This window comes from Sabethes cyaneus, chromosome 3 (assembly GCF_943734655.1).
Source record: "Sabethes cyaneus chromosome 3, idSabCyanKW18_F2, whole genome shotgun sequence".
NCBI classification, from domain to species: domain Eukaryota; kingdom Metazoa; phylum Arthropoda; class Insecta; order Diptera; family Culicidae; genus Sabethes; species Sabethes cyaneus.
The window spans coordinates 12096701-12118021 of NC_071355.1; the positions used below are offsets into that span (position 1 = coordinate 12096701).

The 21321-nt window shown below is 43.4% G+C and overlaps 1 protein-coding gene across 1 annotated transcript; it reads left to right on the plus strand.

Moving 5' to 3' along the window:
* Window positions 1–4062: 4062 nt before the first annotated feature.
* Window positions 4063–19811, plus strand: LOC128741178 (kelch-like protein 5). The gene is made up of 10 exons (XM_053836795.1): window positions 4063–4729; window positions 5367–5427; window positions 15962–16523; window positions 16585–16775; window positions 16839–17045; window positions 17106–17293; window positions 17355–17461; window positions 17739–17861; window positions 17941–18243; window positions 18909–19811. The coding sequence occupies exons 1-10, from the start codon at window positions 4561–4563 to the stop codon at window positions 18984–18986; spliced, it is 1989 nt and encodes a 662-aa protein (XP_053692770.1). The 5' UTR covers window positions 4063–4560; the 3' UTR covers window positions 18987–19811.
* Window positions 19812–21321: the final 1510 nt, after the last annotated feature.

Here is a 21321-nt window from a genome sequence, read left to right on the forward strand (position 1 = left end):
TTGACCACGTTCTCATAGAGGGCCGGTTTTTCTCTAACATCACGAACGTACGCTCCCGTCGGGGTGCGGATATTGATTCTGACCATTACCTAGTAGCAGTACATGTGCGGTCAAAGCTGTCCACCGTATACCGGACACGTCAAAGCCGTCCTCCTCGGCTGAACATCAGGCAGCTAGATAACCCACAAGCTGCCGAGAACTACGCGCGAGTACTGAATGAAGCACTGCCTTTTTCCGAGGAATTAGATGCTTCAAACCTCGAAGACGGTTGTGGCAGAATACGCTCGGCCATCGGAGAGGCCGCTACCGTGGCAATAGGTATTGAGCCTCGGAGTATACAAAATGATTGGTTTGATGGGGAATGCCAACAAGCGGTGGAGGGGAAAAACTGGTTGGAAAAATTATCTAAGTATTGCCATAAGAGAGAACCAGGCCAAATACCGACGAGCTAGGAACCAGTTGACCACCATCCTGAGGAAAAAAAAAGCGCCAAAAGGAGGACAGAGATCGTGAAGAATTAGAGCAACTATTCCGAGCTAATGACACGCGCAAGTTTTATGGTGAACCAAACTCGGAAGGGCTACATACCGAAACCTGACATGTGTAGGGACGAGGGAGGGAATCTAATTACAAACGAGCGCGAGGTGGTCGACACGTGGAGCAGTTTTTCGATGAACACCTCAATGGCGAAGTCGCAGAAGGAGGCGGAACGGAAATTAACCTAGGAGCGCCCATGGAAGATAGTAATGTCCTAGCATCTGATCTCCAAGAAGTCAAACGAGAAATCAGGCTGCTGAAGACCAATAAAGCCGCTGGGAAGGACCGCCTACAGGCAGAGCTTTATAAACATGGCGGAGAAATGCTAGCAAAGGCTCTACATTGGGTTATTTCGAGGATTTGGGAGGAGGAAAAGCTACCGGAGGAATGGATGGAAGGAGTGGTTTGTCCCATCTACAAAAAGGGTGATCGGCTTGACTGCTGCAACTATCGTGGTATTACGCTGGTAAACGCCGCCTACAAGGTACTCTCCCAGATCCTTTTACGCCGGCTGTCACCGATAGCACAAGGTTTCGTAGGGAATTATCAGGCGGGTTTCATGGGGGCTCGCGCAACTGCGGACCAAATTTTTACTATCCGACAGATCTTGCAGAAATGTCGGGAGTACAACGTGCCCACGCATCACATCTTTATTGATTTCAAAGCAGCATACGATACAGTCGATCGAGACAAGCTATGGTAGATAATGCACGAATACGGTTTTCCGGACAAACTGATGCGACTGATCAGAGCTACATTGGATCGAGTGATGTGTTTCGTACGCATCTCTGGGATACTCTCGAGTCCCTTCGAGACGCGACGAGGGTTGAGACAAGGTAACGGTTTATTCTGCATGCTGTTCAACATCGCTCTTGAGGGGGTGATCCGACGAGCGGGCATCGAAACGAGAGGCACGATTTTTACCAAGAGTAGCCAACTTCTAGGCTTTGCAGATGACTTCGATATCATTGCCAGGAACTTTGCGACAGCGGAGGCAATCTACGCCAGACTGAAAGCGGAGTCTAGGAGAATTGGACTAAAAATAAATGCGTCGAAGACCAAATACATGAAAGGAAGAGGCTCAAAGAAAATAAATGCGCGCCTCCCGCGGACGGTAACCGTTGACGGCGACGGACTAGAAGTGGTAGAGCAGTTTGTGTATTTGGGATCGCTGGTGACCGCGGACAACAACACTAGTAAGGAGATCCAGCGGCGCATCCAAGCGGGAAATCGGGCCTACTTTGCCCTTCGTAAAACGCTACGATCAGGAAGCATACGCCGCCGCACGAAGCTAACAATGTACAAAACCATTATTAGACCGGTAGTTCTTTATGAACTTGAAGCCGTGACGCTGCTTACGGAGGACATACGCGCCCTTGCCGTGTTTGAGCGGAAAGTGCTGTGGACGATATTTGGCGGAGTACAAACTGAAAGCGGAGAGTGGCGGAGGCGTATGAATCACGAGCTACAAACACTGCTTGGGGAGACTCCCATCGTACATCTAGCGAAAGTTAGCAGGCTACGGTGCGCCTGACAACGTCGTAAGGATGCCGGACGAGAGTGCGACGAAAATAGTCCTCTTGAACAACCCCATCGGCACCAGGAACAGGGGGGCCCAACGTGCACGATGGCTCGACCAGGTCGAAAGCGATTTGCGACTTCTGAGACGACTAGGAAATTGGCAACGAGTGGCCCAAGACCGAGTTGAATGGAGACGAGTGCTTGAAAGAGCACGAGCCACCCCGGCTCTATGCTGCTGAAGAAGAAGAAGAATCAAGTATCGTTATCTGGCTATCAAGCCATTGGATAGATCAGCTTTAAGCATCTCGGATGAAATGCAGTCTATCCCTGGCGCTCTATTGGATTTCATACTCTTGATGGCTGCTTCAATGTCAACCAACGATGGCGCCTCCGCGTTGACGCGATTAATTCGACGAACTGTAGGCGTCATACACTGCTGGTTTTGTTGGTCTCTGACATTTGAAACTCGGAAGAGTTGTTCAAAATGTTCAGTCCATCGCTTAAGCTGTTCTGTACGGTCAGTCAATAGCTGACCAGTTCTGTTCTTTAGCGGCATCTTTGTATACATTCTGCCACCACTAAGGCGGCGAAAAATATCGTTCAACAAACGGATATCACCATCACCACCGGCGGCGGTTTTTCCTTGTTCAGCGCATCGTTGACGGGCAGCTGTCTTAAGGGCCAAAACCAAACAGAATGCTGCGTCAACGCGCCCATCAGCGTTATTCTGACAGTTTTCTCATGGGTTTACTGCCAAATGGACGCTGACGGACGCGTTAACGCAGCATTCTGTTTGGCTCTTTAGCCAATCTGGTTCGCGCCCAATGCCGGTTTTCGTCTTTATCCGCTCTTCCTCCAAATTTCATCCGAAATCCATTCCCTCCGCCCGCTACGCGCTTTGGCGAGGGTTTCATCACTGGTCGTGATGAAAGCGTTCTTGATGCCGGTCCATAATTACCTTTCGATGGTTCCACCGGGTTGCAACTCCGAAGCTCGGGATTCAAGTTGCTCAAGGCCTGTTTGACTGTTTCAGCGCTACGTTTATTGCGTACATCAAGAAGACTCCCTCCTTCGTCATTTTCGGCTGATGCAGATGTGGTCGATTTGGTTTTCTGTTCGGCCGTCGCGGGAAACCCACGTGACTTTAAGTGCTAGTCTATGGGGAAAGAGTGATCCACCAATGACCATGTTGTTATTACCACAAAACTCTGTAAACAGCTCCCCGTTTTCGTTCATCACTCGTAGGCCATATCACGCTGTTCAGCTGGCTGTAGAAACTCTCTTTCACCTGCTGGTCGGCAGCACTTGTTGGCGCATAGCACTGGATTACTGTAAGGTTTCTAACCCGTGTTCTGAATTTTCAACAATTGCAACAACTATTCTTTCGTCTATCGGTTCCGACTTCATCGGGGCCGCCCCAACAAACGTTTTTGTTGAATAACAGCTTATCAATCGCTTGTTATCCGTTAATTAGCTGTATAATGGTTGAACAAGCTACTCTTCAACAAAAATGTTTGTTGCGGCCTGTCCTTCTGGGCTCAGTATAGGAATCCAACTCTTCTTTCTCAAGTAGCATTCTCACCTCGTATGCCAGAGTAGAGCAGGACTTGCCCAGACGACGTCTTATGTTCGCCAGTATCCGACCAACGGTCAACCCCATGATTTCAACCTTCAGACGGCCAAATTCCCTTGCAAGTTGAGCCAGCTTGCCCTGCTGGGCCACGTTCAGCTTAGTATATTCCATGTTCTGATTTCTGATTATTTGTGTCCCTGTTTTCCTTGCTGTTTTCAAAAACAGAACAGAAAACAGAAAGTAAATTTTAATGCCAAATACGAGATTTTTAATTTCAATGTACTGTTCAACTAAACAGAGCCTGCCTGTAGCAACTGTCAAACACATCGCAACATCACCCACCCTCACTCACACAACTGCAACTAGCAAAACAAGCAAGAGTGAATGCAAAAACAGAAAACAAAAAACATCAATCCTTCATCAGTTTTGAAAAGCTGTTTTCTTGCGTTGATTTGCTGCGGGCCTCTTGCTTGCTGGCCTGGCTTGCGGATCGACGACGAAGTTCATTGTGTGTGCGAATCGCGGGTCGTAAACTTGTGCAATTTCCTCGCTGTCTGTGTCCGTCCCGTGTCGCGATCGTGTTGTGTCTCGGTCTGGCCCGTTCGGATAATGGTTTTCTCTAACGTCGTTGTACTATGAAGGTACCACTAAAGAAAGAAACAGCCAGCTCCTGGGAGATTCCAGCCTCTTTGCCAAAGGAACAGAACACAAAGAAGCACTAGGGAGTAGGTACGAGTCTAGGTTGTGCGGTTCAGTCTTAAAACACAGATCGTCGCGAACGGACAAGTGAATTTTCGCAGCACAGTAGAAATCGAAGGCAAGCAAAACTAGCCAAGTGTAAAAAGTGCATTAGGGTTTAGTGCTGTGCTTTGAATGGAATTCAGTGTACAAATCGGAGTGAACACAAGCGGAAAATACACAACAACATCATGAGTGAAATTTCCTGTAAGGGCAGCCCAACATCGAGCGCTAGCGCTCGAATAAGTTTAGTTACAGATGAAAGTCACTTCAGTCTCGCTAGTCTCAATTCGTCCGTCAGCCAGGATGAGTTCTTCCGGTGCAGAGAGCACTCAGACTTGGTGCTTAAGCGAATGCAAGGTAAGTGACCCGACTGTCGGGAAGCGAGAGTAACAAAAAAATAGCGACAGGTTATTTTTCACGGACGGGACGGACTTTCACTCTTTGTGGCAATGATCTTGGAGTTTATGTGCCTTGTGTCGCAGTTACAGTTGAGTAAACTCTTCTATTGGGTTAGTGAACTGGGAGACAACTATTTAAGTAACTACCAACCATAAATCATGAGTTTTATTTAGAATCCCATTGCTATGAATGCCCTGTTTCCGCAATTTTATGAACTCACCAACAAATATAAAAGTTGCTTCGGTAAAACGATTTTTTTATAAACTTTCATTCTCAATTCGGTATAACTGCAGAAAATATTTTAAACATAATTGATAGTAAAGCAGTATTTCAAATATAAAAAAAAGCAAAATAGTCAAAAATACCTACCTACCAAAATCTAATTCGTTGAAAATTGCTGAACAAAACTCCAAAGCGCGCTGAGCGCGTATATTATTTTGTCTTAGCGAACGAATTACATCCCGCATAGTTTTCTCTCAAACAGGAACATTGACCCATGTTTGCACTTCTCCTCACGTTTCCTTCCCCATTAGTGCAGCACGTTTCAATAACAAGCAATTACATTTTCATTCTACGTTTCATTTCTTACTTGCAGAATATTTGCAGAACGAGAAGCTGTGCGACGTGATCTTGATCGCAGGATTAGACGGTAAACGGTAAGTCAATGTCAATGTTGAACAGCTCTTTCTCTCGTGGGATAGCCGCGCGGTTGCTTTGCTGGGGATGGGAGAAGGGCGCGCCGGCCCCCACCAAGTTGGTCTTTGTTTGGGTGAGATTTCCTACAGCTTTTTTATACCCTTTCTGCATTTATTTTCTTGGTTTCTTCCATTCCATATACGATTATGATTACCTCTCTTGTTGGCTTATATGGCCGATGACAAGACAAGCGGATATTACGCTTAGTGTACCACCTCTAAAGTTCGCACAACAGTTATGAGCTCATGCGTACCATACTCTCAGTCAGTCAGTCCCGGTGTTCTGTTCTGGCTAGCATAGTACCATACTACGTCATGCGGTTCTATGACCCGTAGAACAAGTTTACGAATAAAGACTTACGAACAAAATCAAAAGGCGGCGTCGCGACGAGAGCAGTGTCTCGCATAACAGGAAGGCAAAGGCGTTCTTCTTGATGATCGCTGTCGTCCTTTTCTGGAATCATAACGCAATTACCAGACAGTTATTAGTGTGGTCTCAGTTTTTATTTTTTGCTTTAAAAGTTTAAAAATATCTGCTTATAATGAATGAAGTTTCGAATTAATGGGTCTTTTGGCTACCCCGCCAGACTTCCGGTCACATCGGCATACTGCACTTTTGCGGCTGCATGTTGGACTCATGAGGAAAGTTGAAATCATTCTATTAAACCCTATTTAAATTCGTGTTCATCATTCTGCCCCTTTACTCTAGAATTTAAAATACCGGCCACGTGTACCATGGCTAGTTTGCAATCGTCTTAATCATAGCCTGGTCTATCATTTGAAACAGAAACCCATTTTCAGTGCCCGAATGGAACGCGGTTGGACCTACACCCGAACAATGTAGCGCTTTATATGGTCAACCAGGAAGCAAATCATTCCGCATAAATATCTACTGTGCGAAGTGGACGCTACTTGGGCTGGCAGAACGCAAATTTGTGTCATTACTCGGCAATTTTTCTTTCTGCGCCTCGGACGGGTGCGCAATCAGCTCGGCTTAGCTCCCAGATCTGCAAACGGTACGCTTGTTAAATGCTGTGATTATCATGCAAGAACCGTAGTAAATTTGTCCTGTGTTTTACGATAGTCTAATTGATATTTTTCACACCTTGCAGCTTTGCGGGTTCACTAATTATTGCTTTTCGACATCAATTAGCGATAAAATCGATGCATGGGAAATGATTAGAACGAGAACTGTTTGTACATGGACCAAATGCACTGCGATAAATCGCTAGCGATAAACTGAACATATGTAGTTCCATTACTAGGGATTTATTTTATTTTAGCTGAGCCAACAACGGGGTGATTTAATTAACCCGTATCAAGTAGACGAATGGCTTCAAAGCAGGAGTACGTGCGTATTTTAAAGTGGAACAACGAAAGCTGACAGACCATTTGTGTTTGCGTAGTACCCCCAATTTTGCTTGTTTGCGGTTTCCTTTTCCACCGTTTTCATTTTCATACGTGTACAAACAATAGACGATAATTCGCACCCGTTTCTATGCGCGCAATGATAAAAGATAATAGTTTCTTTTTGGTACGAATAATGCAAAAAGTGCGGAAATTGAATTTTGCTTTGGTAAAATAAAATAGTTACGTACCTGCTGTTCATTGATTTTGGCAATCCATGGTCGGTGTGCTTTCGATTTGATTTTTCCTTCAATGCGTCGGTTGCCAAGTGCCAAATCAAAGCAACCGGAGGCAACCAATTCCTATAATAAAACAAATTAAGTTGGTTTCTTTGCGTCCCACACATGTTTCCTGGCATGTAATCAATAACTGAAATCTCTGTGCGATATAATTTTTTACTAAATCTTTACAAAGGTATTCACCCTTATTCTTGTTTTCGTTCGAATGATATTCGTTCGAAAGTTAAGACGATCCGTATTCTTGTTTTCGTTCGAATCAATTCGAACGTTCGAACGCCCCTTCCTTTTGTTCATTCGAATATGAGAATAGTGCTTCCCGATTCGTTCGAAACAAACTATTCGTACGAATGCAGGATACGGCCGTAAACAAGAATAAAGGTGATTAGTTTATTGGCACATCATTTTTATGTATGGTTTTATATGGATACTAGCTGATTTGTCTTTCGTTTTTGTAACAAAAAAAACTCATAATGCACGAAACAAAATGCCTTTTTTTCATTTGAATATGTCAACTATATATCAACTGACAAAGGGAATAGTGTCAGTTCCTCTCACGTTGCCTCCCAACCTCTTGTGAATCTGTCTTTTACTCGGTAATCCCTATAAATCGACACAAAGCCTTTTTTACGTTTTTGAATCTCCCCCTTTTTAGTGGCAACCCTATTGCAAGAGAAGCATATTCCTTTACCCATTCGAACCTTTCTTTCCCCTGGTAAGAGACCGTCTCCTTCTTCTGGCAACCCACCGGTGCTGATTCTTTTATGCCAAAAAACATGTGCTTGACAAACGACGTTTGATGAAGAACAGTGCAGAAGTTTCGGAGTTATAGCGCAACATATATTCATACTCACGTTCCTCGTCTCCCTACATGTTGGTTCCTTTCCCAGTCAGGGCCCTCTTCTGTCACGTAGCTAATAATGCATCGGTTTGCTCAATGAAAATCGCTGTAATGGAAACGAAACAAAGGTTTATTTACCATATATTCCTCCTCGGTGGCACCCCCGTCTTTTCTCAAAATCAGTTGCAAGAAACGCAATCCCTTTTACTTATTTAGATCTCTCCCCCCTTGTTAGGCATTCCTACCCTTCTGTCAATTTCCCAGTGCTGATTCCCTAATGCCCTAATCCCTAATGCCTGTGTGCCAAGTTTGAAGAAGAATTGTCCACGCATTACGGAGTTAGCACGTTCAGCAAGAGAGAGTGGATCAGAGAATTTTGGCAACACAACATATACCGAGTGATTTTTGGACCCCCAAGGGGATACTGCAATCCTTGGTAGTTACCTTATCAATAGTACACTCTCTGGGAGGTGTATGTGTGTATGCATGTATGTATGTATGGGGTAGCCACCATCACCTCAAGGGTTTTCCAATGTAAGCAAGTAGAATTACTGCAGAATCTAATTTATCTCTAATTTATACATAACTTCGCCGTGCAAACTTATCTTGCGTGATGATTTGTGTGCTAGAAGGGCGCGTCAAAATCCTCTCCGACCTTATATGACTTGGGCTGGTTACCACATCCCTTATCCAGTCTTCGATTTATTCGACACCCTGATGCTCCTTCCCCTTTACGATAATCGCCTCGATTCTACGTTCCGATCGGGCCTGTTCCGATCAGAAATGTCCCGATCGACGTGTGTTATAGCATACGTTGTATTCCGATCGAAGCGTAATTTCTGATCGCATCCGGCTGGCTCCGATCGGTATGTAGAATAGAGGCGAATGATGGTATATGGCAACGTAATAATATATGTGTTATATGAAGATACATTACATGAAGATATATGGACAAAAATAGAACAATCTCACCAGCAGTTCTTCGAATGGAATACAGTTGCATCATTTGAGTCAAAAAATAGCTTACTATTAATGCTGAATAGGTTACTTAATGAGCAAGGGCTATGCAAAACGTTGATTTGAAAGGTAATACGAAATATTACTAGCGACTTGTTTAAGCGGCTCTGGAACTTATCTTCGCTGCCAATTTGGCTTATTGTATCAGGCAGACGTTGCACGTAGATAATGCTTCATTTCACGTTACTTACTTATCCTGATGCGACGGACTTTTTCGAACTCGTCTCCGTCGACTACCACACTATTGCCTATGCGAGTTCAATCACGTTCCTCCTTCTATCAGGTACTTGGTTCAGACGTATTCGCCACTAATCCAACCTTCACTGCTTCACGTTTCAGTTTGGTATATTGTTCAGCAACCACCTGGAAAGTCCTTCCGACAATATCCACGTCGTCAGCGAAACATATAAATTGGCTAGATTTATTGAAGATCGTGCCCCGCATCTAGCGCGATGTTCAATTCATGTTGGAACAACCTGATATTCAAACCTCAGATCTTAGATATTGCAATTGAATTTTTCGAAGTTCCCAAAGAACGAACCCAGGAAAAACAATCGGAATACGGGAATCTACTCGCTTTCTTGAACAATTTTGCCGTCAAAGAATTTGTAAGTAAAGATAAAGACTTTAGTATATTTGGAAGTTTCAAGAGCTACGTTGATTAGTCAAGCTGACAAAATTTTAAAGCGGTTAATTGCGACTGCGACAAATGGGATTGATAACATAGAAAAGATGGTACCGGCAAATGCTGATAAAGAAGTTTACGCTTTTGAATGACGATCAGGTTTGTCGATGATGGAAAAGAACTTTGTACCATCAGTGAATTAACATAAGCACTGAGCTCTTTGAAAACGTTCAATGATATTTAACGCACTTTGAACCATTCGTCAGGCTTCGACGGAAGCGGAAAAAGCTTTTCAACAAAATCCTTTCTGGTATTAGAAACATAGGTATTTCTAAGCATGTTGTTTCTGTTGAAATTCTACTTTGCTAAGTAGAAATTTTGAAATTTGAAGGTTTTTTTCTGAAAAACACCAACATTTGCTTCAACTCGGAAAATTTTGCCAATACCGGTATTTTACCGGTATTACCGGTATTTTGGGAGCCAGCTCTACCATGAGCATTATTTAAACTTTTTTCAGGCCAGAAAACGAAACAAATAATTAAAATAACTTATATTAAGCTTACCAACAAGGTCGTGTGGCTCAGCCGTCACCCAAACCCGCAGTTTTGAGATCCGGCAGCCGGGAACTACCCAGCATCGCACCTCCTAGCTTGGCTACTCAATAGAGCATTACCGGGTAAGCCCACGTGGAGGTGCTAAGTAGGGGCTTGGGATGGCTGGAGCTATGTTGGACGCTTCGTCATTTGCCTTCCCCATTTTATACCCCAATAGTACACTCTCTGGGAGGTGTACGCAAAATAAAGAGACCCTACAACTTTATACCGCTTTCGGTAAGAGACAATCACAATGTCTCGCAATTTCAGTTTCCTAAAATCCTAATCATTTAAGATGTAGGATCCAAAGATCTTATGACGCAATTGTGCTACTGCAGGACAATGAAAAGATTCAGCTCGCTGAGTCGTAGCTATATGGTAATTAAGTTTGCAGTGACCAGAACACAACAATTCAGCTTAGACTGCTGCAAAAGAAATATCGCCACATTGTCACAAGGCTTAACAATGACACTTTTCGTTTGACGGCAATTTTCAAGATTTTTCCAATAACGTTCATATCCAGATGAAAACCAAGATTGAATCTTTTGTTTTATCCAACATTCCGCAATGGGTTAAGCAGGTTCTGGAGCGAAAACACTCTTTTCTGCTCCAGATATTGCTGGTTCATCAGCCAATTCATTTCCGGTTCTACCGGAATGACCAGGAACCCAAACCAGATGGTCGGCATTCAGAAAGATTAGTTCTTCTAGTAGCCGCACAAAGTGCTTTTATAGAGACTTGGGTATCAGAACAGAGGTATATAATCTTGCCTATCAGTTCTTTCTAAAGTTCAACCTGAGCATCGCACATAATTGCAAAGATTTCTGCTTGAAAATCGCTTGCAGTAACTACCCAACGAATAGGATTCGTCCAATTCCAGTTGACGGCAGTAAAAACCAGCACCCATGCGACCTTCGTACAAGAAACCGTCGGCATAATAGATTACATAATCGGAAATTTTCCTTTCCATGTAGGAAAGTCAATTTAGAAAGTCCTATTTGGAAAAGTACGCACCATTGAGTTTCCTCAGTAGGCCATCCGCCAGAAAGTTCCATAAACGAGGCGAGAGAACGCCACCTTGAGGACATCCACAAACAGTTTGCTTCCAAATGCTTGCTTGCCGTAACGACGAAAAAAGCAAAGCAATCAGTTGCTAAGCATATGTTCTATACACTATATAATTATTGAAGGCACATTATGATGACGAGCAGCCTCCAAATTGGAGGCGAAAGATACGTTACCAGACGCGCCTTCAATATCCCAAAAAGTTCCTAAGCAAGATTCCTTTCGTGAAAAAGCAGCCTCAGTTTCACTCACTACATCATGCAATAAAGTGGTTCTAGACTTGCCACTTTAATAAGCATGTTGTGCTGAATGAAGAGGAACTTCTACTAATCTTGTTTCGCGGATGTGGTGGTCAACAATCCGCTTAAGTGATTTAAGCAAGAAAGATGTTAAACTGATTGGTCTAAAACTTTTTGCTTGCTCTTATGTCGCGCGTCCTTCTATAAATTTAAATTTAATTGTAATTTCACGTCACTAAGTGTACCCAATAGCAATACTACACACAAACATCCTTTTCAGACTGTGTTTGAAGTATTTAAATCCTTTCTGCAGTAGAATCCATCTGTTCCAGGAGGTTTGTATGGACAGAAGCTGTTCACGTCCCACTCAATCGCTTCAATTGTGACAAGTCTCCGAGCGAAAACCCATGAGTCTAAGTCAAATAAAACGATTTCTAGATCTTTTCGAGCTTCAGGCTTCACACAACCTGGAAAGTGACATAAAAGAGACATTCCACGATTTCATTCGAATATTCACCGTTCGTACTTCGCATGTTATTAATCTGATAATCTTTCGATTTTGATAGTATTTTAGGCAAGTCGTCTTGCCTCGCCGAAACTGGAAACGTTACTGCAGAAACTGTGCCAGCTCGTGTGTCCAGAAAATCCTAGGGCCTTTGCATAGGCTTTCCGGGCCTACGCCGTCTATTCCAGGCTCTCCTGCATTGCTTCTTTAGTTCCGCGAGATGAAAGCTCCACCATGGTATTCCTCTAGTTGTCTTAATAGTTTTTAGCGGGCAAGCTACCTGAAAAGCTTCCACAATTAGAGATGTCGTGACATATACAACCACATCCAAGTCGATTGAAGACTCAATCGTCGGTTCGAATCCTTGAAATTTCGTCACGAGTTTCTCCTCAGAGTTCCCAGTAGGAAAATCTCCAAGTATGCTTTTTCCAGCCATCATTTTGCAATTTTCATTGGTCCTGGTCAATAACGGAGTAGCAGCACACGGGCGGTATCCTATGCTTATATATTGATATTGATATTTATTGAATAATTTCAACCGACTTATTAGTCTAAATGAAATTCTGGCTGGGAAAACCCGCCTTGAAAATGCCCAAATCACGCATCCTCAAAGAGGCATAAAAACCCAGCATCTTTTCTTAACCTTAAATACATTTTATGACAATAGCAAATAGCATATTACATTACATAGGGTATGTTGCTACATCGTCGTAATTGCCTATTCCCGTCCTATCGAACACAAATTATTAAAAATATCAGCATTTTTATGACACACAATGCAAAACTAGTTATTCCCTAATAATTTACTTTGTTGTCTATCATACGCGATCAATCAAAATGAGCTGAGATCTATTTAAATGCTTTTTATCATTAAAGAAGTCCTACCAGCCAAATTTCCTACGTTTTTTTGTGCGACGAAGAAGACAATGTCGACTAATTGCTTTAATTTCCGTCATTCATAAATGAAAATAACTCACGCAAGGCATTGTCGTTATTCTCCAGCCAGGAAAACTTGCCTGACCTGCAGAAATTGTGTAGAATAACATTTGTCATGCCGTCCTACACAAATGCATGCGCGTTAGCTTCGTAAACATTGTTGTGATTTTTAATCCGGACGATGGAAAATTTTGATGGACGGATTTTAAAACGGTACGACGAAATTAGAAAAAAACCCTATCACACTAGATTCCATATATACACCTACAATTACAATTGGTCAAGTATTAAAAGTCAAAAAGTAGTCTACTACGATTGTATTCTACTGCCAAATGTCGAATTGCCTCATGCAGGCCATAGTTGGTACGGTGTGTTACTATACGTAAAAGCTGTTGATGTCGTTGAGGGCGCAAAGGGCAATACAGTTGGAGTGAGGAAAGTACAGCAGGGCTATCGTATATCCCCACTAGTATCTTGTGTGCCATACTAGCGATGATATCTTTCCGCCGTTGTTCAAGTGAGGTAATGCCAATTAGACTACATAGGTTTTCGTAAGATGGTAGACTTTTGGGACTCCTCAAAGGCAGCATATGGCAAATTTTCCTGACGAAGCGTTTCTGAATTCTTTTAATTCGTTGGGACCAGTAGTCATAGTGGCGGTCCTATACAGCGCAGCTTGTTTCTAAAATGAAACGAACCAGCGAACAGTATAAAGCGCGCAATGTTCCAGGGTCTTGAAATTCTTTGCCAATACTTAATACCATTCCCAGTTGCCGAGTTGCTTTGCTGATGATCATCTCGTAATGTTGTCTAAACGTTATTTGCTCATCCAAAATAACTCTGAGATCAGTAACCCTGTCACCACGTTGCATGACTTGATCATTGATGCGGTAGTCGTATACCAATGTATGTTTTTTCCGGGAGAAACTGATGACGGTACATTTTGGGATGCTTATAGTCATGCAGTTGCAAGTGCACCATTCAGAAAACCGGTTAATCAGTTCTACAAGTCTCAGACAATCGTCGGAGTTGCGAACGATCATGTAGATTTTGACATCATACGCATAAAGCAATCTACTGCCGCACGGTAATAGACGGGATATATCGTTTATAAACAGAGAAAACAGTAGTGGTCCTAACGTGCTACCCTGGGAATAAAGAGTTCTTAAAGCTTATGCTTAAAGAGTTCCCAGTCGGAAAATCTCGGATTGTGGTTCTCGGTTTGTAAACAACATATTATCTCATTTATTAATAAGTTATATAGCTCAAAAGGTTTGCTGGAAAGAAATATTTTGCGAAGTCATTCAAGCCTTTCGCTCCACCAGGGAACATTCCTAGCCGGACAATGTATAATTACTATTATATGCAGAGACTACCGTTTCCTTTAGCACCTTTGATGCTGACTCTAGTTGTTGAACCGACCAATTCCTGCTGTGACGCTTTTAGATTCAAGTTCATTCGCATACTGATCTCATTTAGTTTTCCTAGGATTTCGATATGAGACCTGTGACACTGGACCACCGACCCATTCGAAAGTAAAGTCTATGACCAGACAACGAAGCTTCGTCCGATGTCTCGTTTAACGAGCGCTATAATAGGAAAGCAAATTAGATTTACGAGGACTAAAATAGCAGTTTTCGGAGAGTCATGCTTGTTTTAATTCCTTGTATTTCTCCTTTGAAGACTTGGGGCTCTTGAATCAGAGCTAGGTTCACAGCGTCTTTGATAAACCCCTTGGCCAGATGCTGCTTTCACATGATGGAGGTTTATCTGCAGCAGCCTAGTGTTCAGCGCTTTAATAGATTTTCCAGTCGCCGTTTTGTAAGAGATATAATATCTGGAGGTTTGGGTCTCATGGAAGCCGCATTTTACTTTTTACCAGTACCTGAAGCTTTGGATCTGGGAAGTGGGCTGATTAACTAGCTTTGCATAGTCTCGCCTTTTCCACTTTTCTACGGATCATACTGGAGTTTTCTGGGCCAGTTGTGGCAACCACTACTTTGATTCCGCTCGGCGCTGGTACTGCCAGATTGTCAAGATCCATGGACTTGACAGATTCAACTCGAAGCAAAGAATCTGATTAGATCGCACTTTGGCCGTCTTGAGAAATCACATGTTTGGTACTACTGGCCCCATGGGTGACCTGATTATCAGGATTCAATGCCAGCGGACCGCTGATCCTCTTTGGCATAGACTTCTCTTCTGTTTTTTGAGGACCGGCTTTTCCCCACTGCTAGGCAGCTCCAATCCTCGTGGTCTTTTACGTGGTACGGAGTCAGACTGAGTCCGTCCCTCCTTTACAGGAAGCCCAGAGGCAATCTATTTTTTCCATTTCTGAGTTTTTGTCAGATTACGTTTCCAAGGAATTCTCAGCCGAACTCTTCATTTTAGCTCCGGAGTTCCCGTACTTCGTAAGAAGGATGCCCGAGTTCCTGAAGTTCCCGCGGACAAATGGTGTGACAGGAATGATTTTATACGGTCAAACAAATAAGACGCTTCTGTTGTCAGTTGATTCTGGAAGATAACCTTAAGTAGCAAAAATTTATGACACTTTACTAATTTACTTCTATAGTCCTTATAGTCACACGATATCTTCTACTATGAAATCGAAAGCTAAGAATTAATTATTGCAATACCGGCACTATAATGAATGTGGTAGCAGTCTTGCCAGGAATAAGTGAAATTTAGGATTTGAGAAAATCTAGATTTGACAATAGATTTAGGTCGCCCTAGCGGCTCTTATGAGATTGCCGTGTGGTCTGAGTAAACTGTTTCAGTGACAGAGACTGCTTTGGGACTGAGATAAGGCAACCTAGTTCGCTTTTATTTATAGTTAGATTGATTCTATTGGTGTCATTTTTCTCCGCATCCGGTAGCGTCTTCATTTTCGTAAAGCTGCTTATCATTTAGAAATTTCATTACGCGTTCCTCATAGCTGGAACTGATTTAATCAAAGCTAGTTTTCTTGCTAGGAATATAAGATTCTATCCTAACCTCAAATCTACGCTTCCCCTGTCAAAACTCTTTCCAGCATTCCGGCCCACCGTTTGGTACTGTCCGCCTCATCGGCCTACTTCGGTGCCATGTTCACCGGTCATCTGCGCGAAAGCCAACAAGAGGAAATCACCCTACAGGAGGTGTCTGGCGAAGCCCTGCAGCTGCTGATTCAGTACTGCTACACCGGAACGATAGAGCTGCGTGAGGACAACGTCGAAACGCTCCTGGCAACGGCCTGCCTCCTGCAGTTGAGCACGATCGTGAATGCGTGCTGCACATTTCTTGCCCGTCAACTTCATCCGTCCAATTGCTTGGGTTTCTCACTGTTCGCCGAACAGCAAGGATGCACGGCCCTGCTGAAGGATGCCTCCGCCTACACCTGCCAGCACTTTATGCAAGTCTGGAAGAATCAGGAATTTTTCCAGCTGGATTCCGTGCAGCTTGCTAACTTGCTACAAAGTGATGATTTGAACGTTCCTAACGAGCAGGAAGTGTTCCATGCCCTGATGGCCTGGATACAGTTTGACGCCGAAAACCGAAAGACATATATTCCCGAACTGTTGGCCTTGATCCGATTGCCTTTGCTGCAACCTTCGGTAAGTGCCTTTTATAGTCTGTGACGAGTGTCGAGTGGTTTGAAGTTACTCTTCTCTGCAGTTTATTGTCGACCATGTGGAGGCTCTGTGCGGGGCTAACGCGTGCCAGCAACTGGTGATGGAAGCGTTCAAGTGGCATTTGATCCCCGGCAGAAGATCGCAGATATCGACACAACGAACCCGACCAAGGAAGTCTACTATCGGCAAACTGTTGGCCGTCGGCGGAATGGATGGACATAAGGGAGCTATTAGGTAGGCAGAAGCTTTAGCTTTTACTGAATTTCGTATGCAATAAACTTTTCCTGCCACTTACAGTATAGAAAGTTACGAACCTCGGCTGAACAAGTGGACACTGCTGAAGAATATGCCGGCCCGAAGGCTTCAGTTTGGAGTAGCTGTAATGGATGATAAGCTGATAATCGTTGGTGGAAGGGACGGCTTAAAAACGCTGAACACCGTGGAGTGCTTCGATTTGACCACTATGACTTGGGGTTCGATAGTACCACCGATGGGAACGCCTAGGTTTGTTGTTCCTTTTTTAAGTTGATAAGAAAAAATCATATTTATTTTACTGAATCGCAGACACGGTTTGGGAGTAGCCTTCCTGGAAGGCCCTTTGTACGCAGTGGGTGGTCACGATGGATGGAGCTATCTGGCGACGGTGGAACGATGGGATCCGGCTGCTCGAACCTGGAGTTACGTGGCACCGATGGCATCCATGAGATCGACTGCCGGCGTTGCGGTGCTTGGTGGACGATTGTTTGTTATCGGTATTTTTACGAACGAAATTGGTTAGAAAGAAAGTGATCGCTGACGGATGTTTCGTTTCAGGCGGAAGAGATGGCAGCGTTTGTCACCGAACTGTGGAATGCTACGATCCTCATACGAACAAGTGGACGCTGCGTGCACCAATGAATAAGCGACGAGGCGGAGTAGGGGTAAGTTAATTAGTGTTTTTTTCTTCAGACCACGCGGTCATGGACGGTTTTTTAATCAGCTTAATTAAATTGTGTCGAAGGTTAATAGTCATATGACTGTTAATTGCTAACTCAATCAAAATTTGGAAGGTATTTTACTGCAATCAGCAGGAAGCATCAAAATTGTTTCGCCACTTGCTATTAGGCTGACATTGAAACATATCGCAAGAAGAAATGTTACAGCACATTCAGCTAAAATCTCTGTTATTTTCTTGTTCGTCGTCAACTTGTTCTGTAGGTAGGTGTCTTGAATGGTTTTCTGTATGCCCTGGGCGGTCATGATTGTCCGGCAAGCAATCCGGCCGTGTGTAGAACGGAAACCGTAGAACGGTATGATCCTACAACGGATACGTGGACTTTGGTAAGCTATTCGGGCAAATCGGTGGCCCTGCACACCGTTCGAAACATTATCACACCGGTTTGGTTTTTTTCTACCGTAGATTGCCTCACTCAGCGTCGGACGGGACGCGATCGGCGTGAGTGTTCTCGGTGATTGGCTGATTGCGGTCGGTGGCTACGATGGCAACCAATATCTGAAAACGGTCGAACAGTACGATACGGAGAGCAATGAGTGGCAGCAAATCGCACCGGTCAATTATAGCCGCGCAGGAGCCTGCGTGGTCGCCATTCCGAATAATTTCTCCTCCGCTAGCGCCGGCGGAGCAGTCGGTGGCGGTGTCCCATCGTCGTCGATGGGTGCACTAGCCGCAGTGTCGTCTTCCTCCGCGTCGACAAACACCACGGTTTAGTACAGTTTCCTACCGGTTGCTAGAGCAGTTTCTTTTCCCGTAAAAGTATCTGCGAAGGCGCTTGTGATGATAATTCAGCATCTTGTGTGTGCGTGTGTTTACTACTATCCGTCGTGTTATTAATATTGCGATTGACATTTACCTGACTTAAAAGGTGCTGACTTCCGTATTGTACCACCACCGTCAGGAATACGCTGATATTTTTCTACCAACGTTAGTCAATTTGAGCTACCTTAAGAATCACAAAAGTGATCTAAAATGTAGGATCAGCCTATCAAACATTTTCACAAAGGAATATTTCTTCGGCTGAAAACAAATAAAAATGTTAACAATTACTTTGCAATGTAAATGCTTATTCAACTGCTTATTCTTATAATTTTCATGCTTTTCCTCTTTAAATTATGCCGTTATTTTAGGAATTAGCGGCGAAGAAATATTCCTTTGGATGGATTTCAGCCGCACAACTTGCAAAAGTTTTGTATTAAAAGCATGCACAACCTAACAAACTACGCTTCCCGTGAGCTAGCTGAACGAAAAAAAAAAAACGCAAAAGCCAATAGCAATTGTACCGCTGCTTTTCCGCTTCGCGCTAGTGCTAGACTGTGTAATTCTATTTGTGTTCTCTTTCTTCCTGTTTTGTTTCGTTCTCTTACTTCCAGAACAGAGGAGCAAATCCCGCTCGCAGCGGTAACTATTACTATAGGCGACAGTTTAGGATATATGACTATTACGTTTAGAAGGGAAACGCAGGCTGCCGTTTCCGGTGGAAATAAGTAACGAGGTTTTTTTTTTGTTTGTTTGCTCGAGTTGCAGTTGGCCCCCATCCAATAGAAAAACCAGTATTGATGAGACGACTTTTTCCCTGTGATCATTTCCTTTATCTTTAACACGAATATTTACTGTACACGCGATTTTAAACCTAAAACGTAGCGAACCGCTTTACTACTGCATTAGGTTCTTGCTGTTGAGATTAATATTGTCCAGTGAACGCATGTGATTCCAGATGGTTAAGTTGTAGGCCTACCTCTAGTTCCAAAGATTTGCTGCCAAAAGCCACACGCGGTAGTAAAGGAGGGCGCAGCGTACGATGCAAATTTAGATTATCTGTGATCGGCATAAGGGGAATGTATGTTTATTTTTTTTTGTTCATTCAATGAATACAATTTATACGCCCTGTATTAAAAAAAATTCTAGCGACTGATTTAACTGAATACTTTTAAAAAGACTTGGTTTAGTTCTTCGTTTGAACCTAGTCGAAGACAGCATATCTAGTTCGAGCAATCAGCCCAACTTAAAGATATGACCGTCTTCAGACTAGTTTGATGGGTGTAAGACGGTTTAGGAGTGACTAGGAATGATAAGACAACAAACTGCTAAAATGGTACTAGAAGATGACTTCGAAACACAATGAACTTTGAATCGTGTTTATTAGCACTGAGAGGAAGAAACAGCCTCTGCAACTGAAGATCCTAAACAGCTATATTTCATAATAAAAGCTATCAAAAGAATAATTTCTTTTGATACTATTTATAGCTAATTATATACTGACGATCAATTATTAATAAAAGGTATTTTATTATGAATCTTCTTATAGAACAAATGTGTATTAAATTTGAAAGAAAATAAAGAGGAGCGGATGAAATTACATTCCTATTCTTGATTAGCATTAATGTAAAGAACCGACAGTTCCCAGCCCCCATTTTCACTACTCTCTTTGCGGTCACATCCTTGACCGTCGGAATGGAGTAAATCGGGAATGATATTGAATTCTGTTTTAGTTCAGAGATTCATTTTTATTTTCCACCATTGAAAATGGACGAATTCTTGCACCATTTACATATCACTAGCACGTTATTAAGAGTTATCACGCAGTACGTATCAGCAAACAATCCTACAATGTACTTTGCCGATCAGACTTAGGTTTGTTTGTTCTCTGATGTATATAAAAGCTCGGCTCATGCTGACAATCCTTGAGGATTCAAAGCTGTCAAAAAGTCATGAAAATTGACTCATGTCAAATGGCACTTGCAGAATTTCCCAAACAAACGATTCATTTGTTTGTTGACTTCAAAGCTGTATCATATGCATGCATCGGCCGAAAAGAGTCAAGAACCGCTAGCAACAGCACTTCACTGGATAATTTCATGGATTTGGGAGGAGGATAAGCTACCGGAGGAGTGGATGGAAGGTATAGTTTGTCCCATCTATGAAATCGGCGACCGGTCAGATTGCAGTAACTTCCGAGCCATTGCGCTGGTCAACGCCACCTACAAGGTGCTCTCTCATATTTTGTTGCGTCGTCTATCCCCAATAGCAAGAGAATTCGTAGGGCAATATCAGGCGTGCTTTATGGGAACCCTACCCTATGGCAGATAATGTACGAGTACGGTTTTGCGGACAAACCTACGCGGTTGTTGAAAGCTACGTCTATGTGCGTGTTTCGGGGACACTCTCGAGTCCTTTCGAATAACGCAGGGGGTTGCAGCAAGGGGATGGACTGTCCAGTATATAATCCGGTGAGCGGGCATCGAAACAAGAGGAACGATCTTCAACAAGAGTAGCCAATTCCTAGCATTCGCAGATGATTTAGATATCATTACTAGAAACCTTGGGACGGCGGAGGCAATCTACGCCAAACCAAAACTGGAGGTTAGGACGATAGGGCTACAAATCAATGCGTCGAAAACCCAATACAGGGTAGGAAGAGGCTCCAGATAAAACAACTCTTGCCTCCCACGGACAGTTACTATTGACGGCGATGAACTGGAAGTGAAAGACGCTTCGATCAAGGAGCATACGCCGCCGCACAAAGCTGATGATGTACAAAACGCTAATCAGACTGGCAGTCCTCGACGGACTTGAGACAGTAACTTTGCTTACGTAATACATACGTGCACTTGCCATATTTGAACGAAAGGTATTGCGGACTATTTTTGGCAGAGTACAAACGGAAAGCGGAGAATGGCTTCTGAATCACGAGCTACAGGCACTGCTTGGAGAGATTCCCATCGTACACCTAACGAAAGTTGGGCCGGCCACGTCACAAGGATGCCGGACTACTGTGCAGTGAAA